The sequence below is a fragment of the Lithobates pipiens genome, unplaced genomic scaffold (genome assembly GCF_037356315.1).
Source record: "Lithobates pipiens isolate NorthernLeopardFrog02 unplaced genomic scaffold, aLitPip1_a1.2 Scaffold_18, whole genome shotgun sequence".
Lineage (NCBI taxonomy): Eukaryota > Metazoa > Chordata > Amphibia > Anura > Ranidae > Lithobates > Lithobates pipiens.
The window spans coordinates 420,686,483-420,698,485 of record NW_027507758.1 but is presented as its reverse complement, the minus strand read 5'-3'; the positions used below and the strand labels follow the sequence as shown (position 1 = coordinate 420,698,485).

The 12,003-nt window shown below is 49.7% G+C and overlaps 1 protein-coding gene across 2 annotated transcripts in view; it reads right to left on the bottom strand.

Annotated features, from left to right (window-relative positions):
* Positions 1 to 12,003, bottom strand: part of SERPINI2 (serpin family I member 2) — an 86,912-nt gene that overhangs the window by 27,491 nt on the left and 47,418 nt on the right. For both annotated transcript variants that reach the window (XM_077488036.1, XM_077488035.1), the window contains exons 5-6: positions 4,981 to 5,173; positions 2,746 to 2,843 (exon numbers count right to left, since the gene is read on the bottom strand). In XM_077488036.1, coding sequence (XP_077344162.1) covers positions 2,746 to 2,843; positions 4,981 to 5,173 — 291 coding nt within the window. The remainder of the gene's footprint in view (positions 1 to 2,745; positions 2,844 to 4,980; positions 5,174 to 12,003) is intronic.

The following is a 12,003-nucleotide window of genomic DNA, read 5'->3' as shown; positions in this document are numbered from 1 at the left end:
TTTAAGAAGAGATAAGACTCAGAGATAACAGAGGTTCATCCCTCCCCACGTGGCTTAAACTTAATTAATTATAATAAAAGGGACTTTAGAAGGGGGATTGCAAAAGTATTAAAAACAGCTTTATTATTATTATAGTAGTGCAAAATAACATAAATGATACCCCTACCTCCCCAAAACATCAAACCCTTCACCATAGACCGATTAAAAAAGAGATAATGTTGTCTTGTGTTAACAGACCGACAGTACGGACCTTTTCCACAGACCAAATGTATGCAAAGTTAACAGTCAGATCAATCTGTTAACAATATAGTGCACCATGATAAGGACTGCATTACTTTGCCCACAGCTGGTGAGCAGAACTATAAAAAGACTCAACTTGGCATAAACAGCCCACAAACTGACAGGCAATCGTGGGGGGTGGATGATAGTGGACTTGACTGTACACCCCTCAGGCAATCAGTTTTTTGCAGCTTAATTGGCAGTATGTGTGAATTATACTGTTCAAATGTCAGAAGCTCCTCTCTGAAGTGCAAATGCACTAGGTAGCCATTAGGTCCATCAGCTGCAATAAATGTCCAGATGCCAAAAGTAAATAGCATAATTTGTAGGGCAGAGGTTAAATATCAGAATATAGCAGGTAGCAGGCTGTCTATGATGCAAGAGAGCAGATAGGAGGGCAGCAGCATTTATAGTAGTCGGCATAGACAAGCAGGCTGGTGCAAAGGATAGAGGCAATAGTGCAGACAGTCACTCAGCTCAGTGGTCATCAACCCCTGTCCTCAGAGCCAACTAACAGGCCAGGTTTGCAAGATAACTGAAATACATCACAGTTGATATCATTTGCTGCTCAGTGATTGCAGTATTCTATGTTGCATCTCCCCAAGGTAATTCCTAAAACCTGGCCTGTTAGTGGGCCCTGAGGACAAGGTTGATGACCACAGCTGGTATAGTTGCTGAGACCATTCTCTAAGCTGTTGTATAGTATCACAACATATGTATTGCACAGTAGTCAGTGTGGCTCTCTCATCCACAGCTAGCCACTCCACACTCTTGCCACCTTCCTGTTATCATCAAAGCTCTGCTCCATCCATTTCTCCCACCCACTGTAATCAAGGCTGCTCACATTCAAATCCACTGTAACCTGTCAAGTTTCAGAGCTTCCGCTTGGTGTTCCACTGCTGCCCAGGTCCCCATATTGCTGTACCAGCTTCCAGAGTAGGTGGGCGTGGCCTTAAAGGTATCAGGCATCACACCGGGGCGTTTCAACAATTGGGCGTAACTATAGCTTCATCAGGACATGCTGGCAATTATATATACAATCTACTCAAAAGGAGCACTATTAGGGCATTACCTACCACCACAGTGCCTATGTAATAGTGTAATGAAACCAGATAAATCTTCAACCTTTTAAGCTCCTGCCTCCCATGATTATACTTCTATATAGGCACTGTGGTAATAGGTAATGCCCTAATAGGACTCCTTTTGCAAAGATTGTGTATATAACTAAAAGTTCCTAAGAGACAACTCTATTGTTTAATGATGTGTGTGAATGTTGTATAATATAATACTGTTAGAGGAGGTTACCCTTTAAGCATGACTGGATGGTATACCTGCCATAGTTATGCCCAACATGACAGCATGGCCTGCCAGCTAAGGAGATACAGTTTGTAAGGGCGCTCTGAACCACCTACATGGATATTAATGATATGCTCTGCCAGTCTACATATCTTGTAAGTGTTTTTAACCCTTTTTGGGGAAATTAAACAGCTTTTAATTCTACACTTAGAGGCGCCTTTTCTTTGTTTTTCAGCTAAGGAGATGTATGAAGTGGCGGCTGGTGGTACATTTTTTGGGGGGGGTGACAAACAATCTATCCACTGCCACACCCCCCCGGTCTGTCGGTTGTGTCCCCAGCCCTGCACTTACCACGTCTAGGTCACGGCAGCACTTGCTTCGGGCGGCGGGCGGTGTCTCCTACTCCTGGTGCTTCACGACAGCTTCCTCTGCGTCTCTTCCCTCCTCCTTGGCAGCCAATAGCATCGCTTTTCCTCTCGTTCAATCGGGTGATTGGCTGGGAGGAGAACCAGGAAGACAATAGTGAATAATAATTCACTATTGTTACACAACTGGGTGGGCTTGGGGCACAGTGTTCTGCTCCCCGAGCCCACCCTTTTGTAAAGCCTATTAGAGCCTCTGGCTCTAATCACGTGCTTCTAAAAAAAAACCTTGGAATCAATGCGTCCGGTGCCCAGCATGTAGATTAGGGGTCTGGGTGCATGGATAAGGGGGGCGGCTGCCACTGCCTGTATGCCTGATGTGCTGGGATTTTATTGTTTTGGGCCCAATTCATTTAAAATTAAGGTACAGGAACAACACCAAATGTTATCACTCTAACCATTTGAAACCCACAGCTTAGAAAAATTCCATTCCTTGTGTAACAATCAGCCTTGGGTAGTCACTACCTGCTGGTTGTTTCTCTGCATTGCAGCTTGTGTCTCTGCAGTGCACACCTGACCTAATCAGTAAATCTTAAGTACACTGCTTAAAATTCAGCATGTGCATAAAAGTAATGGGCCTTGGATTAAATCACTGTAAAAAAAATTATTTTTTATCCTCATAACTGCAGGAAGCAAGGAGTGCTTTTGATTTAAAGAGTAAAACATTTTTAAATGAATGTTATCCAATAGCTGGGTCAATAATTTTTGTAGGCACCTGAATGTTTTTGATAACATTGGTATACGTCACCTGTTATTCCTGAAAGATCGCAATTTTGGTCGAACATATTGGTCACTTTTAGGTTCAGCAGAGCAGGCTTTAAATCAACCTCCTGTTCTATTTTAAATCTGCAATGATAAAAATTAGAGAATATTCAAATGACACACTTATATAGCCTATCACTTTCAGAACTTATTGTTGGTGTGTATTTATGCCATATCCAGTAAGCAAGCCATAATAGAGACATGCCACATTGCTCACAAGAACTTTTAGCAATGTTTTTGCCTAACGGTAGCTTGAATCTGATTTGCTGTAATGTCATACTACTGTGATCTGTTGCATACCTGTATATAAAGAACCAAAAAAAAAACTTTTTAAGGGAATTGTAAAAGCACACGTAGTAGTAGTGTAGAAACCAATCAAATATCAGATTTATTTCTTAAATTGTCCTTTTCTTAGCACAGAATTAAATATAATTAGTAACTCTGGGGCATCACACATGGGCATAGCATAAGGGGTTGCAGGGGTCACAATCGCAACCCCGCCCCAAGCTCCAGAGGGTCCCTGCAGCCTCCCTGTCATATTATCATATCCTCCACAAAGTCCAGCTCCGATCTGTCCTAGGGCCCCGCAGCCACGCTCCGGGACTGGGCTTCCAATTTGCCTTCCACAGTCCACGCCCCTTCATTCTCATTGGCTGAGGAGAAGCTGTGAGCCATTTCCTGAATAGAGAGGAGCACGGGGTGAGAACAGCCCAGTGTCTGTGCTGTGTTCTGGAAACATTGAATGGTAACCTGAGCTCAGTGAGTTAAGAGGAGGAGAGTGCTGTAGCCATGATGGGACCAATGTCACTGGTGAGGTAAGACACCGCTCAGTGTCTTCTAGTCACCAGCTGGGATTCTCTGTACCCCCCCCCCCCACCTGGGAAAAAGGCGCTTACCCCACTTCTCTGACAACTGGGGAAAAGACACACACCTCTGGGACTTTCCCCCAACACCTGCACACACTGACAGAGAATGCTTCAGAAATTGCTAAAACATATCCCTTACACCTCTTGAATGTCCCCTGAGGGGCTGCAGACTCAGGATTTAGTGTCACGTGGCTTTGCCCCCCTAGATCTAAGTTGCACTCCCCCCAAAGCCCCTTGACCCCCCCCTCCACCCTGGATGCTATGCCTGGTTGCTGAGCTCCTTTCCCATTACAGCACTCTATACTGCTCCTCCTGCTCAGGGCTGAAATCACATTCCTTTAAAACACAGCCAGTCAGCCATGATCTGCATAGAGTGTATCCATCTACTGCAACTACATTGCTGTTCCGACCAGGGAATTTCATAGGTCAGAAGGGCAACATAAAAGCCATATACACCCTGTGAAGGCTGACAGACTGTGTTTGTAAAGGAATGTAATTTCAGCCTGTGTAGTGTGGGGGTGACGGAGGAGCTGTATAAAGTGCAGGGGAGGAAAAGGATCTCTGCCAAGTGACCTGCCAGGGGTCCCTGTACTCTGATTCTCCAGCGGTGATCCTTGTCCTCTGATTCTCCAGCAGTGATCCCTGTCCTCTGATGTATGGAGGAACTCCGGGAACTCTTAAGCCACTTTGAGTTTATTGGCGTGTGGTGGGTGTATCTGTATGCATGGTGGAAATGGTGGGTGGTAGGGGGGGGGGGGTGGCATGTCAACATTTGCATCGGGGTCCACAAGCTTCAAGCTACGCCTCTGGCACCAGTTCCTGCCTCAGGCACACTGATAAATTACCTTCTATGTTTTATTCATAGGCCCATCAAAGCCAAGAATAGGATTATAGCTGTGGTTTATCAAAAAGGACAGAGGCCTATGACATGCACTTCTAACTTTTGGCAACAGAATGGCAGGAGGTCTATGAAAGTCTTTACAGAGCTATATAGGTAAAATTAAAAAATGCAAACAAGGATGGGATGGGGCTTATAAATGACTAGATAGACATTGTACTGGTCATATGAAATGGTTAGGCTTTCCCCCGGTGATATGGACTGATTAGTAACACTGAACTATGTTGTTGACATTCTACTCTGAATAGCCATAAGTCGAGATATGACTTCTGATGAAGTGTCACACCCCATTTTAAAGGGTGGTATATGAGAGATCACCAGGCATAAATGAATCCACAAAAATATAAATGCTACCAGAATTGGCACCTTTATTTTTATCTAACTTGAGGTTTAAGATGAACTGGATACTGTATATCTCAAGTTAGAGTATAAAAAAAGCATTTTAATGTTAACTCACCTAGGTAAGCTAATTTCCACCATTTCCTCTGTCATCTTTGTGTTCCAGCCCCTTAGTAATGGTTCTGTCAACTTTTTTTCAAGATCCTCTATTTCCACATTTTCTTCTGGGAGAGCTAGTACTAAGCTGACCTTGTCTCCTTTGTATGGAAGTTCCAACACCTTGTATTTCAAATTATTCTCAGAAAAATATCCTGAAACAAATGTAAAAAACCCTGGGATGAGAGGCCACTGCAATGTAACCTGGGTGTATGTTATAACACTAAAATGTGATGATTTTTCACATACAATGTACTTCTTATCACTCATATACATAGCATCATTCAACTTGAAAGATTGAGAATATGCTGTGAGTGCAGAGAGTATAGAGCAGCACGTAGCAGAACCGAAGGGTAGGCGGAGGGTTGCCATGACAATAGCACTGGGCAAGCATTGGACAAGAGGTTTAGGGGGCGGAGCCAGCGCAAGGAGGCGAGCGCACTTTACGCCCCAGCGGCAGTCGCCGGGAAGAAGATTCGGGAGAGGATGGCGTCGTCATTGGGGGACCTCGTGATGCGCCGGCGGGCCGCGGCCGCGGCGCATGGTGAGCGCTGGCTGCGGGAACGAGTGGAAGAGGTGCTCGGGGGACTGCAGGACGGTACCGGTTGGGGGCGGTCCGGGCGCGGCGCTCCCGCCCGCCGGCCCGTTTCTCTCCAGACTCCCCCAGGGCTCACACCAGTCTCCACGCGGGGAGCGCTGGCCCCGCCCCCCGCGAGCCGCCCGCGAAACGGCCGGCCATCCGGGCAGAGGAGGCCTCAGGGCGCAGGGGGGACGGTGGGAGCAGCACAGTGAGGCCGGCCGTCGGATCGGCGTTGGCCTCAGGAAGCGCCACTAGGCCCAGAAGGGAGGATTCGGACCCTGCTCCTGTCGCGGCCGCGGCGGGGGCGGGGTCGCGCCTGAGAAGGATGACGACAACGGATGCTGGGGCCAGGGATGGCCATGTGATGGCGGACAGAAGTCGGGAGGGGTGGCGGGCGGCGCACGGCCCACCCTCTACGACAGCGGAGGTCGGGAGCAAGGGCCAGGGGAAGGCGATACGGAAATCGGCCACGGGGTGGTGAAGAGGACGGCCCGGGAGCAGCCCCCATCAGCCCAGGCAGGGCCCCGAGATCGGATGTCGCAGGAGGTGGAGAGCCCGGACCGGTCGGAAGGAGAGCTGTCGTCCTCGGAGGAGGAAGGGCCGAGAGGCGTTCCGTCAGCGGTCGTGGGAGGATCGGCGGCTGGAGGCGAGTCTTCCAGGCGGCCCGGTAAGTCGGCTTTTTTTCTGGGGTCTTGGGGGCAGGGGGGGTCGAGTAGTGTGGGGGGGGCATGGTGCTCTGGGGTTGCCCGCGGTGGGGGGATCCCACCCCGTCCGCCCTCCCTCTGGCTCAGCAGGTCGGTGACCGCTCTCCAGCGGATGGGGGGCCAGCGGGTTTCCTGGCAGGGCTGTATGAGCTGGTTGGGAAGTTGGAGTCGGGTGGGGCCAGGCCTGCGGCGCCGGGGGTGGCGTGGGTTGCTCCGGGGGACCGTGCCGGGGGCTGCGTGGTGTCGCGGGGTGAGTCAGGGGCGGTGGTCGTGGCGCCGCTGGTGGCTGGGGGGGCATGGGGGCGGCGACGGCGTCCGCGGGGTCGGGGGAGGTCATGGGTCACGGTTTGGGGGGCCCGGTGGTGGCTGCTGCGCCCGCGGTGCCACCAGGGTCATCGGGGGACAAGGTGGGGGATGCGGGGAAGATACAAGATCTGGTCAGGGTGGCGGATGCGGCGCGGTGCGAAGTGTATGTGTGCTTCGAGGGGCCGCTGGGCGCACACCTCAGGCAGGAGGTTAGGGAAAAGTTTTGGTAAGGGGAATACGTGGAGATATTCTCTCTGTTGCCCCTGGAAAAATTTTACTTAGACGGAGTCAAGCCGGAGGACGACAAGATGGAGGATGAGGAGAAGAGAAGGTACCGTTTGATCCCGCGGACATTCCCGAACTGGCTACAGGCGTTTGCGATTCTCGCCAGCGTGATAGGGGAGAGGAATCCGGAGCACTGTTCCGCTCTTTTTGCTACTTGGACGCGATTGGGGAACCGCACAGAGTCTACGGGGGATTGGCATGGCTGCGGTACGATGAGCAGTTTCGACGACGGAGAGCGATTCGTCCTGCTCTTCGCTGGGATCATAAGGACATCAGCCTGTGGATGCGCTTCATGTCGTCGTCGAGGATGCCGAATCAGTTTTTCAGGGGGGGGCCGGTGGATCTGGGACTTCCGGTCACTCGGCCGCTTGACAAAAGGGAGTCTGCTCGCCTTTGGGGGTGGTTCCCAAGAAGGAACCGGGTAAGTTTCGTTTGATACATCACCTGTCCTATCCCAAAGGGGGTTCGGTGTACGATGCCATCGACCCCCGGCTTAGCGCGGTGTCCTACACGTCTTTTGATGCTGCTGTGTTTTGGGTACGTCGCTATGGTCGGGGGGCATTGATGGCTAAACTGGACATCGAAGCGGCTTTCCGATTGCTTCCAGGTGCACCCCGAGATTTTTCGGCTCTTGGGCTGCCGTTGGCAGCACGCATACTTTGTCGACAGGTGCTTGCCCATGAGATGCTCCATCTCGGGTGCACTGTTTGAGTGTTTCAGCTCCTTAGTGGAGTGGGTGGTCAGAGAGGTCGCGGGAGTGAATTCGGTCATAAACTGCCTGGATGACTTCCTGTGTGTATGGCCGGCATCATCTGCGATCTGTGCGGTGCTGTTGACGACGCTGGGACGGGTGGCTGAGGGTTTTGGGATCCCGCTGCCCCGAAGAAGACCGAACAGCCGACTACGGTGATCAGCTTCTTGGGCATTGTGCTGGATTCGGGGGCGATGGAGTGACGGTTACCGGAAGACAAGTTGGAAGCGCTGGAGGCGGACGGGCGTGGTTTGGTCGGCATGCGGAAGGTGCAGCTCAGGAATCTTCAGTCTGTGCTGGGAAAATTGAATTTCGCATGCCGGATCATACCCATGGGTAGGGTTTTCAGTCGGCGGCTGGCGGCCAGTACGGGGGGGTGGTTTCCCCGAGACATTTCGTACGTTTGTCCAGTGAACATCGGGAAGATTTGCAAGTTTGGCACGTGTTCTTGGAACGCTTCAACGGCAGGGCGTTGTGGATGGCTGGTCCTGTGAGCAACTTTGATTTGGAGCTCTATACGGACGCTGCTGGGTCCACGGGTTCGGGGCCTTCTTCCAGGGAAAGTGGAGTGCGGGCCTCTGGGCCGACTCCTGGAGCGCTGGGGGGCTGCTGAGGAACATGGTGCTGCTGGAGCTCTTCCCGGTGGTGCTGGCGGTGGAGCTGTGGGGGGAGTACCTCCGGGACCGGAAGGTGCGTTTCCATGGGGACAAGGTGGGGGTGGTGCAGGTCCTTGACCGGGTGTCAGTGGCATCCCCACCGGTGGTGCGGCTGTTGCGGCGCTTGGTTTTTGCGAGGTATGCAGTTGAACATTTTTATACATGCGGTGCACCTGCCCGGTGTGGAGAATGTGTAGCTGATGCACTGTCTCGCTTTCCGTGGGACAAGTTCCGGGAGCTGGCACCGTCGGCGGATGCTCAGGGGGTCCCCTGCCCAGAGGAGTTGTGGACGATTGCGTTGGAAGGGCCTCGGACTGGATCAAGCGGTCGGTGAGTGGGGGCACTTGGTCGGCATGTGAGAAAACTTGGGAGGAATGGGAAGCTTTGGGGTTACAGGTGGGGGCTGACATGCGAGACCGGCGTTTGATGGTAATTTACTTTGTGTCAAGAAACTTGGAAGATGGCGTCTCGATTTCGCGGATGGGGAGAAAATTGGCTGGCTTGGCTTTTTGGTTCAAGCTGCGGGGGGAGTTGGCTTACACCAAAGATTTCTGGGTGCGGCGAGTGATGAGGGGTTATCGGCGGGGCCGACAGGTTAGGGATACCAGGAGACCGGTGTCTTTTGATCTGTTGGGTAGGCTGTGCGCTCGCTTGGGGATGGTGTGCTTTTCGGTTTATGAATGAATTTCGTTCAAAGCTGCGTGTGTGTTGGTGTTTTTTGGCGCTTTCCGAATCGGTGAATTGGTCAGCCCTTCTAGGAAAGGGCCAGGGGGGTTGTTTGTTGCGGATGTAGGTTGGGGGAATGACCGGGTGAGCATGCGGATCCGGCGATCAATGACGGATCAGGATGGGAACAGGCAAGGAAGTTGCGGTTTTCGCAATTCCTGGCAGCGAGCTCTGCCCGGTTATGGTGTTACGTGAATTCTTGTACGTTCGGCCGGTGAGTCCGGGCCCATTGTTGGTACATGTTAATGGAGAGTTTGTATCGGGGTATCAGTTTATTGGGGTTTTTAGGAAGTGCATGAAGGCATTGGGTTTGGAGGGGGAAAAGTTTTCCTCGCATTCTTTTCGGATTGGGGCCGCGACGGATGCGGTGCGGTGGGGTTCGGATGATGAGTCGGTAAAGCGGATTGGCCGATGGGAGTCGAGGAGGTTCAAATCATACGTGCGGCCGGAATTGGTGGGAGTTTAGCTGAGGGGGGTTGGAGGTGTTGGCATGGGTTCATGTGACACATGTACAGTTGTTGTTATTTGGGTATGTGTTTTTCTTTCTTACAGGTGCTTCGCCTGGGTTGGGCTGGATAATGGGCCATTCGTACGTCTGCTGGGGTGCCAGGAGGGGTGATGTCAGGCCGGAGGGCAGACAGCTAGGCATTTCCAGGCTAGAGGCACACGTAAACTGGTTTGGCTTTCCGGGCATGCTCTGGAGCGGGATGGTGCACGAGGTACACCGTTTTGCGGGGTTTGATAGGGCCCCAGACGTTTTAGTTCTACGCGGGGGGGCAAGGATCTGGGCCTCCGCGCTAAGTTGGACGTTACGAGGGACATTACATATGATTTCTTGCGCCTTCGGGCGGCCTTTCCGGAAATGGTCATTGTCTGGTCCGATATAGTTGCCAGGACCAAGTGGAGATTTGCGCGGTCGGTGGACAAGCTCAACAAGGCCAGGAGGAAGGTGAACCGGGAGATTAGCCATTTTGTAGTGCGCAATGGGGGGTTGGTGGTTCAGCATTGGGAGCTAGAGGTGGACACATGGAGGTACCTGAAAGATGATGGGGTTCACCTCAATGCGGTGGGCATTGATTTGTGGGCTTTAGGCCTACAGGACGGGATTGAGCGAGCCTTGAGGGTGTGGAGGTGCTCTCAAGGATAAGGTTTTATCCTTGCTTGCGGTGGCGGGTGTTGGTCGGTGCAGGTAAAGGAAGATAACCCCTCCCCACAGAGAAATGTTGATGCGGGACCCATTGGAGATATGGGCTCGTTGCTGATATGCCATATAGCGAGGGTTTATATGGCAACTGGTAATGGGGTGCACTGCGGTCAAGAGTTGGGTGTCTTTGAGCTAGCATGTCAGCTTGAGGCCTAGTTACAGTAATATCACCGCAGTGCCTGTTTTGATCGATATGCTAATGGGTGGGGAGGGGGAATGTCCTGCAGAAGACCAACGCGCTCAGTGTTTCCAGTTAACGGATGTTTTTATATTGTTGTTTTGTTTCATATGTTAATTATTATTTTGATAATAAAGGGGCTGCTACGGCCACTAATTACTCCAAAGAAGGTGTGGTCTCTTTAATGGGAAAAGGAAAAAGGCATGGAGTTAGGTGGTCATTAGAATAGCAGCGCAGCATCAGTCATACTATAGTCATGACTTGCCCTAAGGAGGCATTACCACACCATCCTGCACTCACAATATAGTGATAAATTCAGCACTGTTCTTTGCATCACTGAAGACCACCCATTGTTGGAGATCTTAGGAAAACAACTATATATGTAACCATTAAAAATTGAGGCACTGGATTAAAATCATCAGTAGATGTAGACTTTAACAAATTACATGTATTTAGCAGCATCAAGTGTTTTGCGTTTTAATTCATTTCATTTGCCAAAACAATAATTTATTCTGGCCATCGAAATGAATTAACACTCAAGCTCTAAATGTGCCTAGCGTTAACGCGCCTTTAGAAACGAATACATGTGTAATGCGTTTTCTCTGTCAAAATGTCACTGCTCCTGACTGTATTGGCAGTGTTTTTTTTTTTTTAAACTCCTCTAAACACCTATGTGTGCATAGGGGTTTATTTACTAAAGGCAAATCCACTTTGCACTGCAAGTGCACTTGGAATTGCGTTCACTGTAGATCTGAAGGGGACATGCAAGGAAAATAAAAAAACAGCATTTTTGCTTGCACATGATTGGATGATAAAATCAGCAGCGCTTCCCCTAATTTCAGAGCTTCCCCTCAGATCTACAGTGACTGCACTTGCAGTGCACTTGTAGTGCAAAGTGGATTTGCCTTTAGTAAATCAACCCCATAGGCTCACATTCAGGGGCAATTAGAGGCAGAAAAAAATTGTCCAATATTCATGAGGCCTAAAGTGGCACAATCGCCAGGTTTTATTGTTTGCTCATATAAAGTTAGACCTGACAAAAGACCAGTAAATAGATGGATTCATATTTTTTTTTCTAATTAATTTAATATGTACATAGCAAAGTGAATGCTTATTTAGTTTAACTGCTTCAGTCCCGGAAGATTTTAGCCCCTTCCTGACCAGAGCACTTTTTGTGATTCGATACTGCGTCGCTTTAACTGACTATTGCACGGTCATGTGATGCTGTACCCAAACAAATTTTTTTCCCACAAATAGAGCTTTCTTTTGGTGGTATTTGATCATCTCTGTGTTTTTTATTTGTTGCGCTATACACAAAAAAAGGCGACAATTTTGAAAAAAAACACAATATTTTGTACTTTTTACTAAAATGTATCCCCATTTCTTTTTTTTAAAAAAAGGTAATTTTTTCTCAGTTTAGGCTGATATATATTCTTCTACATATTTTTGGTAAAAAAAAAAAAAATCGCAATAAGTGTATATTGATTGGTTTGTGCAAAAGTTATAGCGTCTACCAAATAGGGGATAGATTTATAACATTTTTTTTCACCAGTAATGGCGGCGATCTGCGATTTTTATCATGACTGCGACATTAT